Here is a 22,853-nt window from a genome sequence, read left to right on the forward strand (position 1 = left end):
TCCTTTGATCTTATGAGTCTGACATTTTGAAAGATGGTACGTGTGAGATACTGGCATTGAGGTAATAACATTCTGTAAGGGCTGAAGAAGCATTGTCAGTTTTAAGTGGAAATGCACGTAGTTGCTGCTGAGAAAGAAGAGACCAGCTCCAACAGGACACCTGAATGGGAGCCTGCTCATTGAGGCTCAGCAGAATAAGAAGGAAATGAGGTAGGAAATGTAGGGATCATGCAATTTATACAGCGGGAGATCTCTAGACTCTTAATAGGAACAAGGAACTTGAAATGGGAGAGGATTGTAGGTATATGTTTTATGGTGTAAATCCTGTTTATTCTGTATTGATTTGGTTTACACGTTATCTGGTTTACGGGTAATATCAAATTTTGCCAAGGATGCAAGGAAACAGGAACAGTTGTATACCACTAACACGAGAGTAAATTTGCCCAACCACTTTGGAAAGCAATTTGGCAATGTCTGTTAAAGAAACACCCAGCTTATGACCAAGCAGGCAATTGCATTTTTAGATATATGCCCTAGAAAATCTCTGACACAGGTGTGGATAAAAAAATGTACAGGATATTCACTTTAGCCCTAACTGTACACAAATGTCTAGCCACACCAGAAAGGCCAAGGACAAGTGAAATAAAGTAAATTCCTATAATAGAACACTAAATAGCAGTGAACAGGAATAAAATCCACATGAAACAACATAGATAAATAGTGAAAATGTTAGGTTGAATAAAAAAGTAAGTTTTACAAAGATATATAGAGTATGATACCATTATATACATTTTAAACACTCAAATTACAGTATTTATTGATTAAGGTCATAAAAACAAATAGCAAAACTTTGAAGCATGGACTATAAAATTATAGGGTAATTCAGAATAGCTGTTGCCTGTGGCATGGGAGGGAGGGGAGATAAAAAAGTATTTAACTGTATTTGTAATATTTTTATTTTATTATCTGGAAAGCTTATTAGATAAATAGCAGGATGTGATGCAATAAAAGGGTGACTTCTTAGCTCACACTACAGGGTTCCCTTGAGTAAATTCTATACAATATAATAGTCTTTAATTTCCTTGACTCTTAGGAATAACATCAAGTCCCTGAGAGTATGAAAACACATTTTAGTTGTTGTCCCAGGTAAATAGCAGGACGTTTGTGTGGACAAAGTAACTAGCAAGAGTTTTCTGAAATTCTATAGATCTCCTCCCTTAAAGATATGGCCATACCCCAGTGTGATCAAAGGATGTAAAACTTAATGGGTTTAACATTGAAAAAGAATAGTGGGGAAGTGTTGTAAGAAACTCTAAGATCTAGGATATGCATGATGCCTCACTGGCCCACAGGCTGCCACTTTACATAGTTTGACCATGGTGGACATCACTAATCAATCATATTAGTGTTTTCCACTAAGCTCCCAGATGTGACATTAGAATTCTTATCAATGGTCACTTCTAATCTATCTGGGATGACATAATAATAAAACTATTTGCTCCTATCATTTCCCTAGGGATAGCTTAAAGCTTCTTTTCACACTATCCTCAAGGAGAAGGAGTTTTGAAATCAGTCCAGGGCAAAATTAACTCCTCACGGATTCAATAGAGCCATTCTAGAAGGGCTGAAAGCTTTTAGAGTAAGGAATAAAGATGATTAATGGAAATGAACCAGGCTTTTCCTGTATCCCTGTACTTGGGTTCATTCCTTTTGTGTAATTGGTTTTCAGGAGAACCATCTCTTGGCTCTTTCCTTATGTGAAGCTTAAAGATTCCTCTCAACTCTCTCTTCCTCTATCCCATGCTTTAATCCCTATATGACGGACCTGGGCTGGTTCTTATTTGGGTGATTCTCTCCTGGCTCCAATGCCTAAAAGCAAAGTGGTAAAGAAGGTGAAGTCCAAAGAAAAGAAGGCCTCTCAAATTAACCTCTTGTCTAGGTCTTAAGGCAGTTTACAGGACAAGGAGACCAGGTAGCAGTTCAAATCTGCATTTCATCCAGTGCATTCTGTGTAATGAATAAGTACTTCTTCTAGCTCTGGTACTTACTTGGGAACCATTCTAATTGTCCTTCATCCTACACTGAGCACCTGCTATGTGGAGGACACATGGCTACCCCCATCTTCTTCTTTGCCTTGATAATACCTGAACTTTATCTTACATCCGAAACAGTTTGTGCTGTCCACAGAGAAAGTCTTACTCCTCTTTTGTAAAGGAAAATTAAGATTGAAGAAGTCTTTCTGTGGAAATTTCCAAGCAAGACACTGAATTCAGAGTGGGAGAGCAAGGACTATTTTCTGTTGATTCAAGGAAACATTTTCATGTGTCCTAGAAGACCTAAAAGTCATTGGTGTAGGGCTGCCAAGTCACCTGCCTCTCCAACCCCCTTTCCCTGATAGTCTATAAATACTGAACGGTATTTACCCGGGGGACAAATTGAAGAACTTTCACTCACCACACTCACTGCTAATGGATCAGCACTGAAACCACAACTCATTTTGCCCCAGCCACATAAACACACAATGCAGTAAGAAATACTTTTACCCACCAAAATTACCTGGACACCTGCCCCAGGTATGAAAGATTCTATTTTCCTTTATGAGCACTAATGATTCATTTGAAGAGACAACTGAAGTAATAATTTTCCTGTTCTTGAAATGCTAAGAATCTCTCATTCTTAATTATGGTTTTCAATGCGTGAAGAGTAGGGTACATTAGCCAGGGTTTCAGAGGTTCAGAAGCTTCCCCCATTGTTTGCAGAATCAATCAGTAACTATAAATGTATCAGAAGTCCTTAAACACCAAGCACCAACCTGGCTTTATGAGCAAATGGATTCGAATGAGGCTGTGACTCTGTCAGGCCAGTTCCTGCCTTGTTTTTGTCTCAAGATATGGAATTTGATTTGAAAGAACCACAAGGTCCTGAACTCCCCTTATTCCTGAGTCAGTGCTGTCAGGGAAAGCTGGCCCATTAACCCCCTCTGCTCCAGGTTCTGTTAGGACTGGGGGATTAGGGTTTGCACTTCTAGGGGACATTCATGAGCTCTGGGCTCCCATGTGGCCTCTGGGGGCTACTATTCATGCCCTATTACAGAAGCCAAGTATAGGCCTGGGTTTCTGGATGATTCTCTTTGAATATGCTGCCTTATACCCCATTCTCCTTGAAAGACCTGCAATAAGAGCGAATCTTCGTCTTTTTAGATTGGGCCATGACAACCTACCTGTCCTTGGAAGCTGGATCTTCATCTCAGTACCCACGCCCCCAATTTGGCAGCTCTCTTGGGATCACAGCACAGCTCCACCTGAATCCTACAATCTCCAAATGCCCAGTGCCACCTGGTAGATGACACCCTGTGGCATCAACAGCACTTTGAAATGTTGTTTGGAATGCCTGGCTGCCTGTACAATGGAACAAAATCAAAACCAACCAACCAAAAACCAAACAGCCTCTGCAGCAGAATTAGCTCCACCAGCCTTTATGCCACTTTCCAAAGGGGGAACTCCACCCAGACTGGATTCATTCCCTCCACTTGTGACGTCCCTTGTTACTGTCATTCCCAGCAGGGCTAGCACCTGGGTCTTTTAATTTATGACAGCTGACTTAGATTTCCGGTTACAGGAATTAACCTGCAGTCAATCCAAATTTGCATGAAGATAATGGGCCGTCTACTATATTTTATGCCTATAAGCCCTAATGTGGTAATTAACCACTGAGCACATTTACTGATAAGCTGTTCATTAGAGAAAAACCTGGCGACTAGCAATGTTATCAGAATCCACAATTTCAAATCTCTTCCAGAACTGCGTTTTTGCCTGTAGGGACTAAAAGTACACAAAAATCATATAGCAGTCATTCTCATCACTATTTTCATGAAACTCTAGTGTTACAAACCCTTGGAAGTGAGAACTGGCTTTACAAGTTACACTTTTTTTTGTATAAGCTTTCTCTTAGCCTTCAGTTTCTTTCATAAGATACTGCAAAGGTGGGGAGCCTTGGTTACTTCTTTTTGTGTGTGTTTGTTCACCTTAAGCCAGAATTGGCTCAATCATTCACACAGGAAGCATTTTTAATGAATCAGTATTGTTATGATGGAAGCAGGAACCAGGTGGGAGTGGCCTATTCCCATCCTAGCACATTCAGCTCTTGGTGCTCTTTTCTTTCAAGGATGTTTCGCTCCTAGTGCTCTATAGGTGGAGCTCTCATATCTCACTTTCTCTAGGACACTGGTGCTCTTTCTCATCAGCACCATTAATTGGAGAGCATCCTCGAAGAAAGTCCAACCTACCCCAGCCCCACTAATCCAATGGCCAGATGTAATCAATTCAGCACTGACTGCATTTATTAAATGGTAGCCATGGTGCCTGGCCCTGGAGACACAAAGATAAATAAGACACACTCTGTCCTCAAGGGGCAAACCATATTTTGATGCCAAAAACAGTATTTGGACCATCCCTTGGTTCTTCATTGTTTGTGCTCGTTCTTCTGAGTAATTTAGTTGAATTCTCTCTAGAGGTCACCACCATTTAAGCAGAGACAGTAGGTGGAGATTTTCCAGTATTTTGGTATAGCCTGTTCTCTCTGCTTCCTGAGAGTCTTTAGATCGCCTTGCTCCTAATACTGATTTTCTCATGTGATAATAGCATTTTGTTACATTTCTTCATGATTAAGTTCTTCCAGTGTTTTGTGAATGTAAATCTTTTCTCACCAACTATATTCTTAGCTGCTTGCAACTGCTTTGTGCAATAAACATACCAAATAGTTAAGATGGAAAACTTTCTAAGAGCAACAAGTCCTGTCATGTCACTGTTAATAAAAGTTCATGGCATTCAACAAATACCCTAAATTGAATTGAATTCAACTGAATTGACATTGTCTTCCAGATATTCTTCAAGTGTCTCGAAGTTGCAAATCCATGTAGTTTGTGTTACATTTGCTAAGCTCATAAAAATATCATCAGTGCTTTACTGTTTTGCAACAGTAGCTGTTTCAGTTTGCCAGGCGGCTATGATGCATGCCACACAATGGTTAACTTAAGCAAGAGTTTATTGGTTCATGGTTTTAGAGGCCAGAAGGTCCTAAACAAGGTGTGAGCAAGACCATGCTTTCTCCCTGGAGTCTCTAGCGTTCTGGTTCTAGTTTGCCTTCACCCTTGGCAGCTCTGCCTCCTGTCACGTGGCAATCTCTCTCTCCTTGTGTCTGCCCTTCCAGTTTTCTGATGACTTCTGGCTTCCGGCTCCTCTCTGACTTTTTCTGAGTCACTGCATCCAAATTTCTTCTGCTTCTAAAGGACTCTAACAATGTGGATTAAGGCCCAGCCTGATTCAATTGGGCCACACCTTAACTAATAATATATCTTCAAGGGGTCCTATTTACAGATAGGTTCACACCCACAGGAACATGGATATGATTAAGAACATGTGTTTGTTGGGGTACATAATTCAATCTACCACAGTGGCTTTTAAATTTCATTTCCATAAATAGAAGCTGAGCCCCACAAGCCTACAATTTCATTAACATCTAATGATGGAGCTATTCAATTAGGAGGAAGGAGAATATAAATGCAAAGATGAATTATAGAAAGATTACATGCAGAAATGCCTTTTTTAAAGTTTACAGCAACTAAAAATAAACCTATAAAATATGGTTGGTTGGAATTTTTTATATGCATGTTATTTAATGAATATATAAGCAAAGTTTGGAACTATCTGCTAGATATTTCAAGATTTATGGGTCTTATATTTTCAGCTTTTCCACTTCTATTAGCTTTCTGGCCTCTGAATTTTAATGTGATTTAGTTTCTCCTATTCAAAAGCAAAATAAAAAGATTGCCCATAACTTCTGAATTCTCAGCTACAATTGCACTTTAGTTTTCATCTTACTATTCCTTTCTTTGTCACTGAAACTGCTGACTCCAACATCCACCTAGAAACTCTACTTTCTTGGCTTCCATGATATCTCTTTCTCTAGTTCTCTTCCTTCCTCCCTAACTTCTCCTTTTAAATCTACTCTTCTCTCAAATATTAATGACTCTGTTCTCTTGCCTGATTTTACCAATTCTGAATAGTTGAACTATCTCTTATATTCTGGTGACTCTAAATTAACAACTCCAACTATTTCTACTTGACCCTGATCTGAGGTTACCTCCAACTCAATATATCAAAAACGCAAGTTAGTATTTTCCCCATTAATTTGCCTCTCCTCTAGCATTCTTATTGAATTAATGTCACCCACACCAGAAATTTGTGACATCTCCCTACTCTTTCCTCTAATATCCAGTAAGTTGATATGTCTTGCCAGTTAATTCCTCGCTGGTATTCTTGTATCCAGTTTTACACACATATAGAATAAAGTCCAAGCTCTGGCACATGTACACATCTTTGACCTTACTTCTTACCACTCCAGCAATACCACACTCTATTTCTATGGTAAGATGTAGAAAGAAGAGTTCTTAGCATATAGTAAGCACTTGAGAAACATTAGCTTCTGTTACTATTACCACCACCACCACCATCCCTGCATCTTTATCCTTGTTATTAGCTCCCCAAACTCACCATGTTATTTCACAGCTCCGTTTCTCTGCTGATACTTTTCTCTCTCCCTGAAATTGCTCTTTTTGCCTAACTTCTCACTAGTCAAAACAAAGTGTTCTATTCAGGTTCTTTCTCCTTCAGGAAATCATCTCTAATATTTTTGGTAAGGCTAATATTTTGGGCTTTAATGTAACTCTGAACACTTTGATCATATTGCTTAATATATTACATCATAATTATCAGGTTTTCTGCCATTTCAGTTAGAGCAAAGTGAGCAAACACCAGCCTTCAGGCCAAATCCAGCACACTACCTGTTTTTGTAAACAGGGTTTCATCAGAACATAGCTACATGCATTGATCTACATATTCTCTACAGCTGTTTTCACTCCACAACGATAGAGTTTGGCAGTTATGATAGAGAACCTATGGCCTGAAAAAACAAAAAATACTTACTATCTAGTCCAGAGTTTCTTAACCTTGGCACTTGACATTTTGGCCCAGAGCATGCTTTGTTGTGAGGGGCTGTCCTGTGTAATATAGGATGTATAGCAGCATTCCTGGCTTCTCCTCCACTAGATGAATTAGCAGCATCCAATTTTCACAAAAAAATGTTTCCAGACATTACTCCCTAGTCAAGAACTACTGACATAGCCCTTTATAGAAAAAGTTGCAAACTCCTGAGTTATAAGGTCTTTCAGGAAAGGAACTACGTGCTGTTCATCATTATATCCAAAGAAGCTCATCAAACCAAACATTTAAAGATAACTGGATGATTCTAAAATATGTCAAAGCAACCCAAAATCTGTAAGAATTTTAGACTTGAAAGGGACATTGGGGATCATCAATCCAACACCCAATTTGCAGCTAAATTTTCATTACTGTTAGCATTTTAAACATCACTCACGAAAAGAACAGTTACGTTAATAATATCTATGAAGAAAAAGCACAATAAGAAAGATAAACTTCATCAAACCCCATTTGATTCTCAGAAATTTAAGAAATGTGAAATCACTACATTTGTATTTCATACATGCACATACATGTTAGCTATCTATGAATGAGACATTTTTTTCTTAACCATGTCTATAAAGAAGAAATTATCTCATTTTCCTGATGGGATCATATCAATTGTGGTCAAAATTTAGTACAGAGAAACAGCAACTTCTTTATAGTCAATCAAGAAATTCATTAAAGGGTAATAAATTACCTTCTATTTTCTTTAATAAACCTAGAGTGTGCACCTCACTGCTGGAACTACTAAAGTCTGTCTACCTTCAAAGGGATCATATGCCTGCTGGAAAAGTTAACAGATGCATGCAGGATAATTTATGGATTAAACAAATGATAATAATAAATTATCATGTGCCTTACTCTGTTTAAGGTTTCACTGCATAATTTCATTTGATCCCAAAAAAAATCTCTAGGAGGTAGGTACTTTTATGATACCCATTTTATAGATGAAAAACTAAGTAACAAAGAAGCTAAGTAACTTGTTCAAGGACTTCCAGGTAGTCAGTGCCAGAACCAGAATTAGAACCTTGCAGTCTGCTGAAGTCTGAGCTCACACACACTATACCACCTAAATGAGCTTAGAATTCAAAGGGGAAAAAGACTGCTATTTACTGGGGTAATCAATAAAAAAGCTGATTATGAGATGGGTCCTAGAAAAATGGATAACAGTCAGATAGCAGAGAGAAAAACTTGGCTGGGAGAACCAAATGAAAAGGTTTTGAAGCAAGAACTCAATAAGTATATTTAGAATAATATGAAATGGCCATCAAGGTTAAATATAGGGAGGAAGTGTGGGAAAGTGGTGACAGGGAAGTAGAAGTCAAACTACAGAGGGCCTGGAGTGCAGGGCTGAAGAGGACAAAGTTCTTCATTGGATACCAGATGCTTCTGAAGAATGGTACAAAATCAAGGTGGGACAGAATGCAGAATACAGAGAAGGGCAGAGAAAATGAATGTGAGAAGGGTCATTATGGTTCTGCAATAGGCAAGTTATAAGAGAAAGGGAGAGGTGGAAGTGGTGAACCCAAAAAAGTAGAGGATGGAAATGAGTGATAAATAAAACAAGGAATTGTCACCAGATTTGGTGACTGATTAGATAAGGGTAAAGTGGAAGAAGGGATGTGAGAAGGAAAGATCAAATCTCACTCTGAAGTTTCCAACCTGAGTGAATGGCTAATGATCCTCATAAAATCTCTGTAATTTATGCTGCATTATCTATAGCCATGTCTCCATTCTTTTCACACTTAGCACGCCATCCTGCCTCTATTCTAGAGAAGAGATGGGGTGTTCTATGTGAGTTTGCTTATCATTCCTTTTGAAGTCTTTAAACCATTTTGTTTTGCCTCCTTTCCTGCCATTTCAGAAAAAGAGGCATTCTTTCTCTTTCCGAGTTTATGAAGTTGCAAAGTCAGGAGAAAGGTTTTACGTAAGGACAGAGCAGACCAGCACATGTTTGTGGCCTAAGAAATAGGCAAAAATCAAAGGTGGAAGAGAGAGTGGGGACGATTGGAAAGCAAAATACAGGAGGTGACATGGAGAGGAGGAAATGCTGAGCACAGGTGAACTTATAAATTTGGAGGGACACCTGCCTCCTAATATAAAGGGAGACAGAAAATAGAGCTAGATAGGGATTAAACAGGCAAATGAATTATCTGAAGTGGAGATAAGCCTGATAAGTTGATGTTGCCTAACTTGGGTCTTCTTAGAATTGCAAAATGTCTAGCCATACACATTTGTTTCTCTTGCCACCTCTCTCGCTGAGCCATAGCCACATGGTTTCCTTTTTATTTCTGGAATTTCCCAAGCTTGCACTTGCCTTTGGTCCTTTTTGTACTTGTAGGTCCCTTTGATTAGAATTGCCTCTCGCAGATTTTTGCGTGTCTGACTCCTACTTTCATCTTAGGTCAAAGCTTAAATATCACCTCCTCAGAGAATCTTTCCCAGACCACTTGGTCTAAAGGAGACCCAACGTCCTGTCATTCACTATCGCATTATTCTCTTGGCACTTATCATTATCACAATGCATCTTAATTAGGTGCTTATGCATTTATAATTAGGCTCCTCCAACCAAAATGTAAATGCCATAGACTCAGGGACCTTATATATTTGGTCTCATTCACCACACACTCCAGTACTTAGAACAGATCTTATGAGCAGACACCCCATTAATATTTATTGCATTCATGAATAAGTGATTGATTGATATGCTGTTGAGAAAATGAGCATGAGCAAAAATTGGGAATTTGGAGTAATAATTGTATAACTGATGTTTCCAAATAATTTCTAATTTATTGAAGAATATTTTCCATATATTCATGTACCAAGAACTATGTTTAACTCTGAAGGAAATCTTCAATCTATATAAATCCTGGTCCCTATCCTCTAGCTCAGTCTATCTGAAAACAGATCATTAAAATACAATGTGGTCTGGGCTATTGATGATTTTCCCACAAACACTGAGGACTGCTGATTTAGTGGGCCGAACCCTTGATCTGGGGACTTTCCCTTGGGAGGATAGTTGCTTCAAGGGAGAGTCTAAGCCCACATAAAATTGTGCCTAGGAGTCCCCCCCTCCCCCAGAGAGCCTCTTTGTTGCACAGATGTGGCCTCCTCTCTCTCTAAGCCCACTTGGCAGGTGAATTCACTAGCCCCCTACATGGGACATGACACCCAGGGGTGTAAATCCCCCTGGCAATGTGGGAAATGACTCCTGGAAATGAGCCTGGACCCAGCACTGTGGGATTGAGAGGATCTTCTTGACCAAAAGGAGGAAGAGAAATGAAACAAAATAAGGTTCCAGTGGCTGAACCTGTTTTTAAACTGTATTTTAAAAAAAGTAAATGAACAATGTGTCATTCAAAGTATACAATCAGTTGTTCACAGTATCATCATCACCACAATCAAACCTTGAACATGCTATTTTATTTTATTTCAAATGGAGTCGAGAGGTCACTCTGGAGGGTATTCTTATGTGTATATAGATACCACCTTTTAGTCTTCAGTGTATTGGAATGGCTAGAAGGAAATACCTGAAGCCGTCAAACTGCAACCCAGAGACCTTGATTCTTTTTTTTTTTTTTCTCTTGTCTGTTTATTTATTTATTTATATTTTATTATTAAATTCAGTTTTATTGAAATGTATTCACACAGCATACAATCATCCATGGTATACTATCCACTGTCCACAGTATGATAACATAGTTATGCGTTCATCACCACAATCTATCTCTGAACATTTTCCTTACATCAGAAAGAACCAGAGCAAGAATAAAAAATAAAAGTGAAAAAAGAATACCCAAATCATCACTCCCATCCCACCCCATTTGTCCTTTAGTTTTTATCCCCATTTTTCTACTCATCCATACACTAGATAAAGGGGGTGTGATCCACAAGGTCTTCACAATCACACTGTCACCCCTTGTAATCTACATTATTATATAATTGTCTTCAGGAGTTCAGACTGCTGAGTTGGAGTTTGGTAGTTTCAGGTATTTACTTCTAGCTATTCCAATACATTAAAACCTAAGAGGTGTTATCTATATAATGCATAAGAATGTCCACCAGAGTGACCTCTTGACTCCATTTGAAATCTCTCAGCCACTGAAACTATTTCGCCTCATTTTGCATCCCCCTTTTGGTCAAGAAGATACTCTCAGTCCCATGATGCTGGGTCCACATTCATCCCCGGGAGTCATATTCTGCATTGCCAGGGAGATTTGCAACCCTGTGAGTCAGGTCCCATGTAGGGGGGAGGGCAGCAAGTTCACCTGTTGAGATGGCTCAGTCAGCGAGAGAAAGGGCCACATCTGAGCAACAAAGAGGTACTCAGGGGGAGACTCTTAGGCACAATTATATGCAAGTTTAGCCTCTCCTTTGCAGCAACGAGCTTCCTAAGGGCAAGTCCCATGATCGAGGGCTCAGCACATCAAACCGCCAGTCCCAATGTTTGTGACAAAATCAACACCAGTCCAGGTGAGGATGTCCAACACATCCACACCTTCCCCAGATCCTCGGGGCTGGGAAGGGGGAGGCTATAAGTATATTTTTTATTATCTGCCCAAATTACTCCAGGATGTGTCACTATTTCATTCCAGCCTATGCTAACCTACTGTATCTCACTTCCTATTCAAAGTTCCATGCAATTGTGGTGTTTGAACAAATCGACTGTAGAGTTGTACCGTTAAGAAAATTTAGATACTGTACCAAATAGATACCTCTTCCCTTGGCAGAGACCTTGATTCTTGAAGACGATTGTATAACTATGTTGAATGCATAGTGTGACTGTGTGACTGTGAAAACCTTGTGGCTGTACTCCCTTTATCCAGTGTACGGACAGATGAGTGGAAAAATGAGGACAAAAATTAGATGAAGAATAGGGTGGGATGGAGGGGATGGAAAGATTTAGGTGTTCATTTTCCCTTATATTTTTATTTTGGAGTAAGGAAAAAGTTCAAAAAATGATTCTTGTGATGAATGCACAACTGTATGATGGTGCTGTGAATAACTGCACACTGCGGATGACTGTAGGGTGTGTGTGTGAATATATCTCAATAAAACTGTATTTTAAAAAAAGTAAATGAACAATGGGGGGAGAAGGGGAATGGGATGTTCTGGATGTTCTTTTTTACTTTAGTTTTTCTTTTATTTTTTGGAGTAATGAAAATGTTCAAAGTTTGATTGTGGTGATGATGATACTGTGAACAACTGACTGTATACTTTGAATGATTGTATGTTGTGTAATTATATCTCAATAAAATTGCATAAAAAGTACAATGCGGTAAGAATGATAATAACAATTATAATGAAATAATGAACTGAGAGGGCTGTGGGAAAATGTAAAAAAAAGTGCCTCTAACTCAGGCTGGGAAAACAATTCTACTAAAGTGCTGGGGATAGGTATGCTTCTTCTGAGTTTGGCATGCAAGTGTAGAAGGTTAAGGAGTAACTTAAGGTAGAGAAGATAGGAAGTATAGACAACTCTCCCAAGATGTTTTTTAGTGAAAGTAAGGAAGGAGCTAAGGGGTAAACTGAGCAGGAGCCAGGATCAAGAAAATGATTTCTGAGCCTATCTCTAGCTGAAGAGATGGAACAGTGGTGAAGAGAACATTGAATATTTTAGTCCTTAAAGGAGCTAAATCTCAAAGTAAGGAAAAGAGGATGGTAGTTACACCCCAAGAGGAGGATAAGAGCTCATCCTAGAAGATAGGAGAAAAGAAAGTAGCAATGAAAATGTTTGAAAGTAAGTTTATGGTGGAGGGAGGGAAGTTTAGCAAGCAAAAGCTGAACAGTTTTGTGTTCTCCATGAGGTATGAGATAAGACCATCTGTTGATATAATCTGGTAAAGGAGAGGATCAAGGAGAGGGAAGGAGGAGAATTTCATCCATTGATAATTGGTGTGCAATGTTGCTGCCCTATACTGCATCTTCACTGATTTATGAAGTGAAAAATCTGTCCTTATACCTCTCTTGAAATCTATACCGAAATGAGTTATGGTAGCACACTGTCCACGTAAGGGTTGCAATACAAGGTTACAAAAGCACCATAACACTAATGGAATAGTTGTATCTGCATTTGCAAAGCAATTTTAAAAAACATTAACTAATTAATTAGCTCAATGATTGCTTTTTTCCCGATAGGTATTTGTGGGCAAGACTACTTTTTTTTTTTAATCTCCTTTGAGGCATTTTGAAAACACAAGAGAGTTTGTCTCAGTGGGAATGTTGTGGTAGATTACATTTGCTGTAAATAAGTGCCATTTTTAGAAAGCAATGAGTTCCACTGAATTTATCCTGAAGAGGAAAAAAATAGTAAAGCTAAATATGAGACTCACAGGATCGGATTGAAAATTCATAAAAAGTCAAAAAATAGCTGCCCCTTATTCTGGGTTTTTGAGGGAATCGAATGCAAATAGCTCCAACTTCATGGAAAATATTGAGCTGGAACAAAAGGAAAGAAGTGGTGGGCATCTCAAGACAAAGGCATTACACTGCTTGGCATTTATGCCAAGAGCAGCTATTTTCTTCTCAGTCCCAGAATGAAAATCACTCCTCCATTAACAGGTTGAGCAATATCAATTTGTCCAGTCAAAGTGGGAAATCAAGCAAAAACTGCATGCCTCTCAGCATAATAATCAATGGCAAGGTGAAGGAAATAGGTAATTTTATCCAGCCTCCCAGCAGGATATTTTTGCCTGATTAAATGACCTTTCCTACGAAGTGGTAGTGAAAGACCATTCCCTAGAGTGGTTTGACCAGAAACTGACATCCTTCTCCTTAGGAGCTTGTTTCCTTTTTAGTCTTCAACACTTCCTGTGATTGAGTTGGTAGAGATGGCAGCAGTAGTTCTGATGGTGGCAGTGTCTATATCTCAGCTCTAGTGTGGCTCTGGGCAAGACACTCACCTTCAGTATCCCCATCTGTAAATTGGTCATGATAATAGAATCCACTTCAGAAGTTTGCTTTGTGAATTAAATTATGGAATATGCATGGAGCACTTAGCACCGCATACACACACCTCGCAGGCACTCACATTGTTAAGTGCTCATTAATTATTAGTCTTTATTGCACTCTTATGATTATAATTACTTTGGTTGTAATGATTTTGGAGATGATGCCATTGAAGGTCTCAGAAAAGAGAATTACTTCTAAGAGGCCAATAGATGATAGCAAGGGCTGGGAACTTTAAATCCCACCGCAAGGGCAACCCGCAGTCTTGGTAGGACATTTATTATCAACTGATTTACAGATTAATTGGGAATGTATTCAACACAATGAAACTGGTCTAATCAATCAGCCTCATTCTTTCCTTTCAGAAGTATCATTCATTGTAGAGCATAGAGTCTTATGTTTGGTGGGAACCTAGAAAATCAAGACTATCTACTCATTTGATGCTAGAATACCCTCTACAATCTCAGCAAAGTGGTTGCTCAGCTTCTGCTTGGATGTCTTCAGTGACAGAAAACTCATTACTTTAAAGGCAGTCTTAGACAGCTCCCACTGAAAGTTTATTCTTGTATTAAATACCCAGCTTCCACTCATTTGTTTTATTTGTTATTTCTTATGGCTTGAGTACATATAAGTCATGTTTAATACCACTTCCATCAGACAGACCTTCATAAATTAAGTCAGTTCTCAATCCTGGGCTGGGGCATCTTTTCTTCCTCAGATTAAATGTCCCTGGATCTATCCATTTATCCCTTTTGTGTCAGGCTCCTGGGTTCCTTCACCTTTTTAATAACTCAGCTCTAAACATGTTCTACTTTGTCAATTTGTCAGTTTATCTTTTTAAAATGTATCATCTAGAACTGAACGGAACATAACGAGTAATCATACTAGCACATAGTGATGATGATGATAATAATAATGGTAAATATAATTTACTGAGCATTTTCTACATGCCAAGCCTACAAGATCAATTTACAACTATATTAGCATTTCCACAGCATTCACAGTTAATGCAGTACCTCCATATTTTCATCGCATTTGTTCCCGACATAAAAATGTTTTTACAGATGAAAAAACCTGAGGCTCAGAGCAGTCAAGTGTCTTGCTGAAAGTCATGCAGCTGGTAATGAGTCCAGACAAGACCCAAGCCCTGGACTTGTCCTTTTAAAGGCCACCAACTTCTCATCTTCCATGCTGACTCTAAAACACTCACTTGATCCTTGCTCGCCCTGGCACCACACAGTATTCTTGATGCTAGGAAAAAAGGAAGGCTTAAGTCCAATGTTGGCCTAAATTTACCTGCACAGATAGAGCCATTTATCACCACTGAGAAATCAGGAAGGATCCCAAAACAAGAACTTGGGGCACAAAATAGGGTAAAAGAGAACAGGAGGGAAAACAAAGTAAGATGAGTGAAGAAGTAAGAGTACAACACAAAAAGAAAAATCAGGAGAGAAATTAAGTATTGCATGAAGGATAGAAGCAAAAGACCATGAGACAGGGTAAAATAAAATGAGTATATTACAGAAAAAAAAAAAAAAAGAAAGGAAAGAAAAGGAACAGCACTGACAAACACATTATTGCAAAGCCCGCAGGTGTCAACAATTTGAATAAACGTATAACAATTAACAGAATTAACACAGCCTTAAATAGCTTGGCTCTCCAGATGTGGACTCCTATAAGGGCTCTATAAAATATAAAGTTATTACAGATTAAACCATTAATCATCTGTTCAAAGACTATCTCTGGCTGCAAAATCCCATTCAGTTTTAAATGGCTAATAATCATAAAGGGATGTAGAATGTAATGTGCACAATGATGCTCTAGCCAATCCCCTTTTCTTTAAATATGTGTTCCACTCTCCCAATTTTCCTGCTTTTCCTTCCTCCCCACTAGAGATAAGCCAGTCCATCCCAGCCACCTGAGCAGCTCTTGAGGTTCTCCATGGGCAAATAGAGGCACCAACATAGAAGGGGAGAAGTAAGAGATTGAGGAGAAAGGAGGATTGTGTAGAAAGAACCAACTCAAACAACAAGAAAGATCCAGCTCATAGGAGGATATTGTGATGTGCTTGAGTAAGGTCCCATGTCCTGGTGAATCTGATGGGAACACTATCTATGCAGCTTGGTCTTGGTTTTGCTTTTTCCCACCTCATTGTGCTTCAGTTAACAATAATAGGGCATCAACACCAAGGACAGCGCAAAGGAGAGATTCCTGGCAAGGAGGGTCATTGAAACAGAAATGGGAGTCAGAATGAAGTGCTTTTCTATAGAAATTTTAGGATTAGCAGAGGCACTCTTCCAAACCCAATGTGAAGCCGATGGACCACACTTCCCATTCCTGCTCATGAACTTCCTAGAGCAAAAATATACATTAGGGGGAAGTAGTATGTGGACTGTCTCCAGTTTTCAAGGAATTAAGGCCTGATGGGCAAGATGCCCATCTGACCTTGTTATTCCACTGCTTATAGTCCTTCAATAGTTCCCCATTACCTACAGAATAAACCCCAAAGATTTAGCATGAAATAAAATCCTCTATGACCTGGGCGCTACCTAACCCTGCAGCCACATATCCACATGCCTAATCTTACATTTTATGCCCTGAAATTAGCAAACAGTGTATAAGTGCCCCACCTGGATGCCCTGTTGTTCCCTACCCCTATGTCTTTGCTTATGCTGCCCCATCCTCCTGGAGACCATTCCCACCGTCCTTCCTGTTACCTCTGTTCATCCTTCCAGCCTCAACCTGGTCATTGTCTCCTCCTCAGAGCCCTCCCTGAGTACATCCCTGCAGCAGCCCCACTGCACCTGTGAATGCCCCTTGTGGAGCATTAACTGACTTTTATTGAAATTATGGTTGTGTGCATTCCTCCCCAATTAGCTGTGAGGTCCTCTAAGGCAGGATCCACGTGTGATTCATCTTTGTATCATGATCCCTTAGCATGGTCCTTGGGATAGCGTAAGTTCCAGCATCTATTTGTTACCTAAACTCCTCCCAATTTCTGAGCTCCATGAAGCTAGCTTGCTTCCTTATTTATTTGTTTATTTGTTTATTTCAGACCTATTTATTGAGTGCACTTTATATGCCAGGGACTCTTCTAGCTTTTGGGGTTACGTCTGTGAACTGATACACAAATTAACAAATATAACATGTTCTGAAGAAAACAAACAACGTAAGGACTGGGAGTGGATGCAATAGCTTATCCCTACTTCAGGTAGCTCCCATTCATATCATCAATAAAGTTGAGAGAATTATAGTAGGGCAAGCCTCAGAGTACAGTTTTTATTTTCCCTGATAGTGATTTTCCTAATACGGGAAATATATAGATACACATGGGCTAAGGCATATTCACTTACACTCATGCTTATATTCATAAACATTTTTAAGGTGTATTATATAATCCATAATAATAATCATTACTGTAAAACTCACTTGTATGGTGCTGTATGCTTTTCACTTTTATGTACATTATTTCATTTGCTTTTATCCCCATGTTATAGATTAGGGAACTGAAACACAAAGTCAATGACTTATTCAAGGCATACAGCTAGTGATAAACATGGTATTCCCAACCAGAACTTCTGATTTTAAATCCAGTATTCTTTAATCCTGTTCTTCCTAGGGGATGGTCCAATCCCATTTATCTTAGCTTTGCTAAGGCTTTTGTGTAATACTTCTCTCATATCAGAGAGTTTGGGGTTTCTTGAAATATTCCACTATTGCCATGTCAAGACGTACTCTGGTCACTTGCAGAAAGTCACATGGGCAATAGTACCTAAGAAAATTTACCTAAGAAAAATACCTATTAATTTACAAACATGTGATTTGACTAAGCAAATATTTATTGAGAGCCTGACAGGTACAAAGAACCATTCTTGGAACTAGGGATACAAAAAGAAAGAAAATAAGACACATTAAAGCATGAAAACATGAAGAGGAACACAAAGCCGACTTTAAGATGTTGAAGTGAACACAAATCTCATATTGATAAATAGGGTGTGCAGGGAACCCTAACATTTTGATGACAACTTGGCCACTCATAATTGGGGCTTTGGTGATGCTTTCAAGTTAGGAGGGATCCACACAGGTCAAATACAAGTCTTAGTTTTTTGGTGTGAAATAACTCTACTCCAGAGATAAAACCTATTTTATGCCACATGCAAAGAAGCATTGATGATCTGGAAGAGAACCCCCCTAGTCCCTATACCATCCCAACTTTGAAAGGTGTGATGCATAAAAGCATCCAGCTCAGCATAGGGTAACTTAGGGCCACAGATGGCAGAACTTGAAGAAGGAAGAACTACAAGTTGGCAAAGGAAGAAAAAGTTTTTAAAAACCAGAGACTGTCCTAAGGGTAAATAGTTAAAATGAGTAAGTGAGTAGGATTTATTAAATGGCTAAATCCCAATGTAGCTGGAAGCTCTTGACTGTTTACTAATTTGAAAAGAGAAGAACTGAGAACGAGAAAATTTTCCCATACCTTCCCACAGAGAAGTGAATCATGATAATTAAACAAAAAGAAGTAATACGCAGGGCTACATTAGACTCAAAGCTGTTTAAAACATTCACACAAATGAAAACATCTCCAAAATCCCTTGGAAATACCACAACACTATAGGTAAGGAGAGATGTAGGTACAAGTTAATAAAATTGTAATTTTGCCTACCATTTCCCCCAATATTTTGGTATCTTTTTTTTTCTAATTTGGTCTGGACTTAAATGCAGCTTTGTGCTGCTTACTAACATATGTGTATACATATTTTAAATCACAAATGCATTTATTTCTATTATGGACACTGTATTCCAGACTGCCTTTAACTCTCAAGCTCTTAGGCGATATTTGTCACAGACTTATGAAAGCTTTCTGCTATGTGGGCAGTATAAGAGTGTGTGTGCATATGTGTGTCTGTGTGTGTGTGCACACCTGCATGGAGATTTTATTCACTTCAGGTTCTGTATGGCTAAAGTCATCAGTGACTTTTGGTGTTTCTACAAGCCTCTTTAAAAGTGTTCAGGAACATCCTTCCTGGTTAATAGATAGATTTGTGGTTGGGGAATTTCTCCTTTGTCTCAAAACACGTAACCAAGAGACGTTCGATATAATTGTGTGTAGATGAAAATTAGTCCTAGAGGCTACTCCTCGATGCTGTCCAGGGTAAACTCTGTGCTCAAAGCTGTTCCGCTACGAAAATGGATGAGCAGCCCGTGGCAGTCAAAGCCTCATTCATTCATGAGCCACGTACTTGGTAACAGGAATGTTCCTATCCTTTCTAATGAGAGTGCAATTCCAGTGTAGAGTGCCTTAACAATGCTTAAGAGCCTTTCAGCGTTCATTAGAGAGTGTGTAGTTTATGCCTTTATCCAAACGGGAGTAAATCCCATAGCGCTCTCCGTCTACCACAGTTTCGTCAGGAATGACTGTGGAGTCCCTTAACCAACAGAGGCCCAGATAATGTCCACCAGAGAGAGGAAAGCTCTTTTTGGCCTCTCTGCTGGGATGTGTCCTTCAGACTGACAACAATACAAAGATGTAATTGGATTTTTCCCTCCTTTGTTCTGTCTCTCCTTTCTACCCCTTCCTCTCAAAGGCCCAACTCAAATGTCATTTCCTCTAGAAAACTGACTCCCATGTAAAATTTATCTCTGCTTCCTCTACTTGATTAGAGCCCTTAGTCTGCGGCACTGAACACACGGTGTCCTACACCGTAATTGCTCACCTACTGATCTCATCTCGCTTCCTAGATTATAAAGTCCATGGAGACCATGGCTGGAAAAGAGCCACCACGTTTAGTTCCAGCACAAAAAAGACACCCAATGATCACCTGATAACTCATATCATTCAATAAACACTTATTACACAACTACTGTATACCAAACATGGCAGACAATTTCTGTCTCGACAAGCTCAACATTGAATGAATGTGTGTGCAATGCCATCTCATGTATAACGAATGTTCAACAAATTTTAAATAACCATAATAAGAATAAAATGTGCCTGAGAGGATGCTCATAAGATGGCACAAGGGATTTCATCTACAGGAAGGAACACTATTAGCTTCTCGAGGAATTTCCCCAGGGAAATGGTATAGATATCTTAGGCAACCAAGCTTAGCTTAGCTTAAACAAAATATTCAGTGTACTGCTCTGGTGATAGAGTGTTCTGAAAGAAATCTACCAAATCAAGTCTGATTCTTTTGCCTCAACAATTGACCTTAGAGATTGAACTTACGCTTGACTGAAGCTCCTTTGCTCTCAGACAGAGATCTCAACATGTCAGCTACAATAGTAATAAATGAGAAATGGCAAAGCCCCACTGCTTTTTCAGCTACTGGCTTTCAGGGGAAAAAAAGAAAAATCAGCCTTCTGGGCTTCAATATTACATTCTGAGAATTTTCCTTTATCTCAGATAATGAGGCTCTTGGGAATGCCAGGCTTGGATAAGGTAAATTAATACATATGTTTTATTTTAGGCAAGACACACAGCCACAAATTGAGCCACTTTCAGTTAGAGCTTTCCTACTTGCTAAGTCAAAAGCACAAAATCAACCTATACAAGGGTCTAGTTCCTTCTGATTTCATAAGGCCTTTCCTCTGTGTTATTACATTAATTTATAGAGTAAACCTACCTGTGAGATAAGACTCCCCATTAATTAGACAAGGAAACTGAGTCATAGATACTTAAGTGGCAAACTCAAGACAAGATCACACAACCAGCCTAAGCTGGGACCAAATCCAAGGCATCTGCTTCAAAGTCCAAAAACTTTCCTGCTATAACTGATACTTCATAGCAAAGATTAGAGGACAGATCTAATCATTGACCTGAAAATCTCATTTTTTTTCTTAAAGGTCACACAGTGCATTAAATGGAGTTCTATGAACTTTACCTCTTTAAGGCAGCCCATGAAGTTGTTGCTGACGGGTGAGCCTGGCAGGTCAGCGGTGCTTGGGCTTCCTCCCACGTAGAAGAAGTCATCCGAGCCCAGCATGGTGTAGTCCTCTTGAGTGTATCCCGTTGTGGTTAGGATGCCATCCACAGAGATTGTCACCTGGTGGAGGGACACAGGGACAAAAAAATCCCAGCAATGACCTTATAGTCCTAGCAAAATCCAGAGGCTTCCCCTACCTGTGGCGTCACTTTCATTAAGGTTTTGGCAAGGTAATTTTTCTAATTTGCTTTCATTTTGGTATGTGCAGCCAAGTTCCATTTTCTAGTCTGCCTTCCAATGGCCCAAGCCTCCAGTGGTCCCCTGCAGATTCATGGGAGAGTTTGCTGGAATTGCCAACTGAACACCTAGTACTACCCATTGCACTCTCTACTCAGTCAGGCTAGAAAATGGAACCATCCTCAGACGATATCACTTGTCTCAGTTCATTGGTAAAATGATGATTTCATTTGTAAATGAATGTTATTTAGGGTGGTTGTGAAAAACAGCAAAGGAGACATTTGACAATGATGTTTGTTAGGGGTTGGTCTTTGGTTGTTGATGCTTTATTTTCCTTTTTTCTTTTCTTTTTCTTTTGTTTTTTATTTGTTTCCTTTTTGGCTCGCACCACACTGACAAACATGCATTCATGGAGGGAAGGAAAAGGGTCTCACTTTTGAGGTCTCATGGATGAAACATGCCATGAACTACCCCAGGAACCAACCCCTGCCCTCCCTTAGCTGCCACCACCAAGAGAAGAAATGACCCAAACCGAAAAGGCAACTCTAACAACAACAAAGAAACAATGGGGCATAAAAACCAAAATAATAAAATAATAATAATGCCCATGGGAAAGGATTAGCACCCACACACCCAGTACCCATGAGAAGAGCAGAGGGCAGAGAGAAAAGATGGGGCTGCAAAGCGTGCACACACAATACACTGACACACTCATGCAGAAATTCTCTGGATCCAAGAGAGAAGGCAAAAGAAAAAAGGTAGGGAAGTGGTAAAGGTCTAGGAGAAATAAAGGAAAGAATCAAAATCCACTTAACACTTACATGCACTGAACAAACTGAAGATCAAGATGGAAGTGAAAACAGACACACGAACAATCAAAACTAAAGGGTAGTCTGTTCCCTGCCTGCCACCTCCCTCAATAAAAAAAAAAAAAGGAAAAGAAAAAGTCCAAAACCAACTCCAAAATATATGAAGGATGATAGGAGAATGAAGAAGAGTAGGGGAAAAAAAGAGAAGAGCATGGAAATGGATTGATGGTCGTAGGTTGTTAGTAATGAAAAGGAAAATGAAGGAACAGAATTTGATGCCAATGGGGAATCCACGAGACAGAAACATGCCATGCAGAGTCTGTAAGGAGAACACAATTGGCAGAGCTCCCTTTGGCCACGGTGGGGGAGTAAGGTAAAAGAGGGGAAAGGAAGAGTATAGGAGCTGGAGGGCTTTCCTCCCCACATCACCTGTCGCAGCCGTGGCCACCCAAAAGGGAAAGAGCAAAAGGTTTAAGGAGCAAGGAGAAGGACAAAGAAAGGAAGAAGAGTGACAGGGATTGGAAGAGACAGAGAGAAGAAACTTCTCACTATAAATCTATAAATCTCCATGGTACCTCGTCTGTAACTTGGAAGTTGCAAAACAAGAAAACAAAATTTTAAAAAAAAATTAGCTAAATGGAAATTTTGTTCTTTAAAATAAAATACTTCTAGGGAAAAAAATTCAAAATTGGAGAAAAGTAAACCATCCCCACCAAACTCGACAAAAGCTCGTTTCCAGAACAGGTGCATCCCCTTCCATTTTTTTTTTTTTTTTTAAAGAAAAAGGCTTGCATTTAATTCAACACAAATTTAAAAGGAAGAAGAAACAAGTCTAAAGAGGTTAAGAGGGGTTCAGGGAGGAAAAGGGGGCAACACACGGCAAACCCAAAAAAAGA

General features: G+C 39.3%; 1 protein-coding gene across 12 annotated transcripts in view; it reads right to left on the minus strand.

Moving 5' to 3' along the window:
• Positions 1-22,853, minus strand: part of NRXN3 (neurexin 3) — a 1,698,447-nt gene that overhangs the window by 1,153,588 nt on the left and 522,006 nt on the right. For all 12 annotated transcript variants that reach the window (XR_005216274.1, XR_005216275.1, XM_037832161.1 and 9 more), the window contains one exon: positions 20,870-21,031. Coding sequence is in view for 10 of the 12 variants with exons in the window: in XM_037832161.1 (XP_037688089.1) it covers positions 20,870-21,031 (162 nt within the window). In the remaining 2 variants the exon portion in view is untranslated. The remainder of the gene's footprint in view (positions 1-20,869; positions 21,032-22,853) is intronic.

The sequence above is a fragment of the Choloepus didactylus genome, chromosome 4 (assembly GCF_015220235.1).
Source record: "Choloepus didactylus isolate mChoDid1 chromosome 4, mChoDid1.pri, whole genome shotgun sequence".
Taxonomy (NCBI): domain Eukaryota; kingdom Metazoa; phylum Chordata; class Mammalia; order Pilosa; family Megalonychidae; genus Choloepus; species Choloepus didactylus.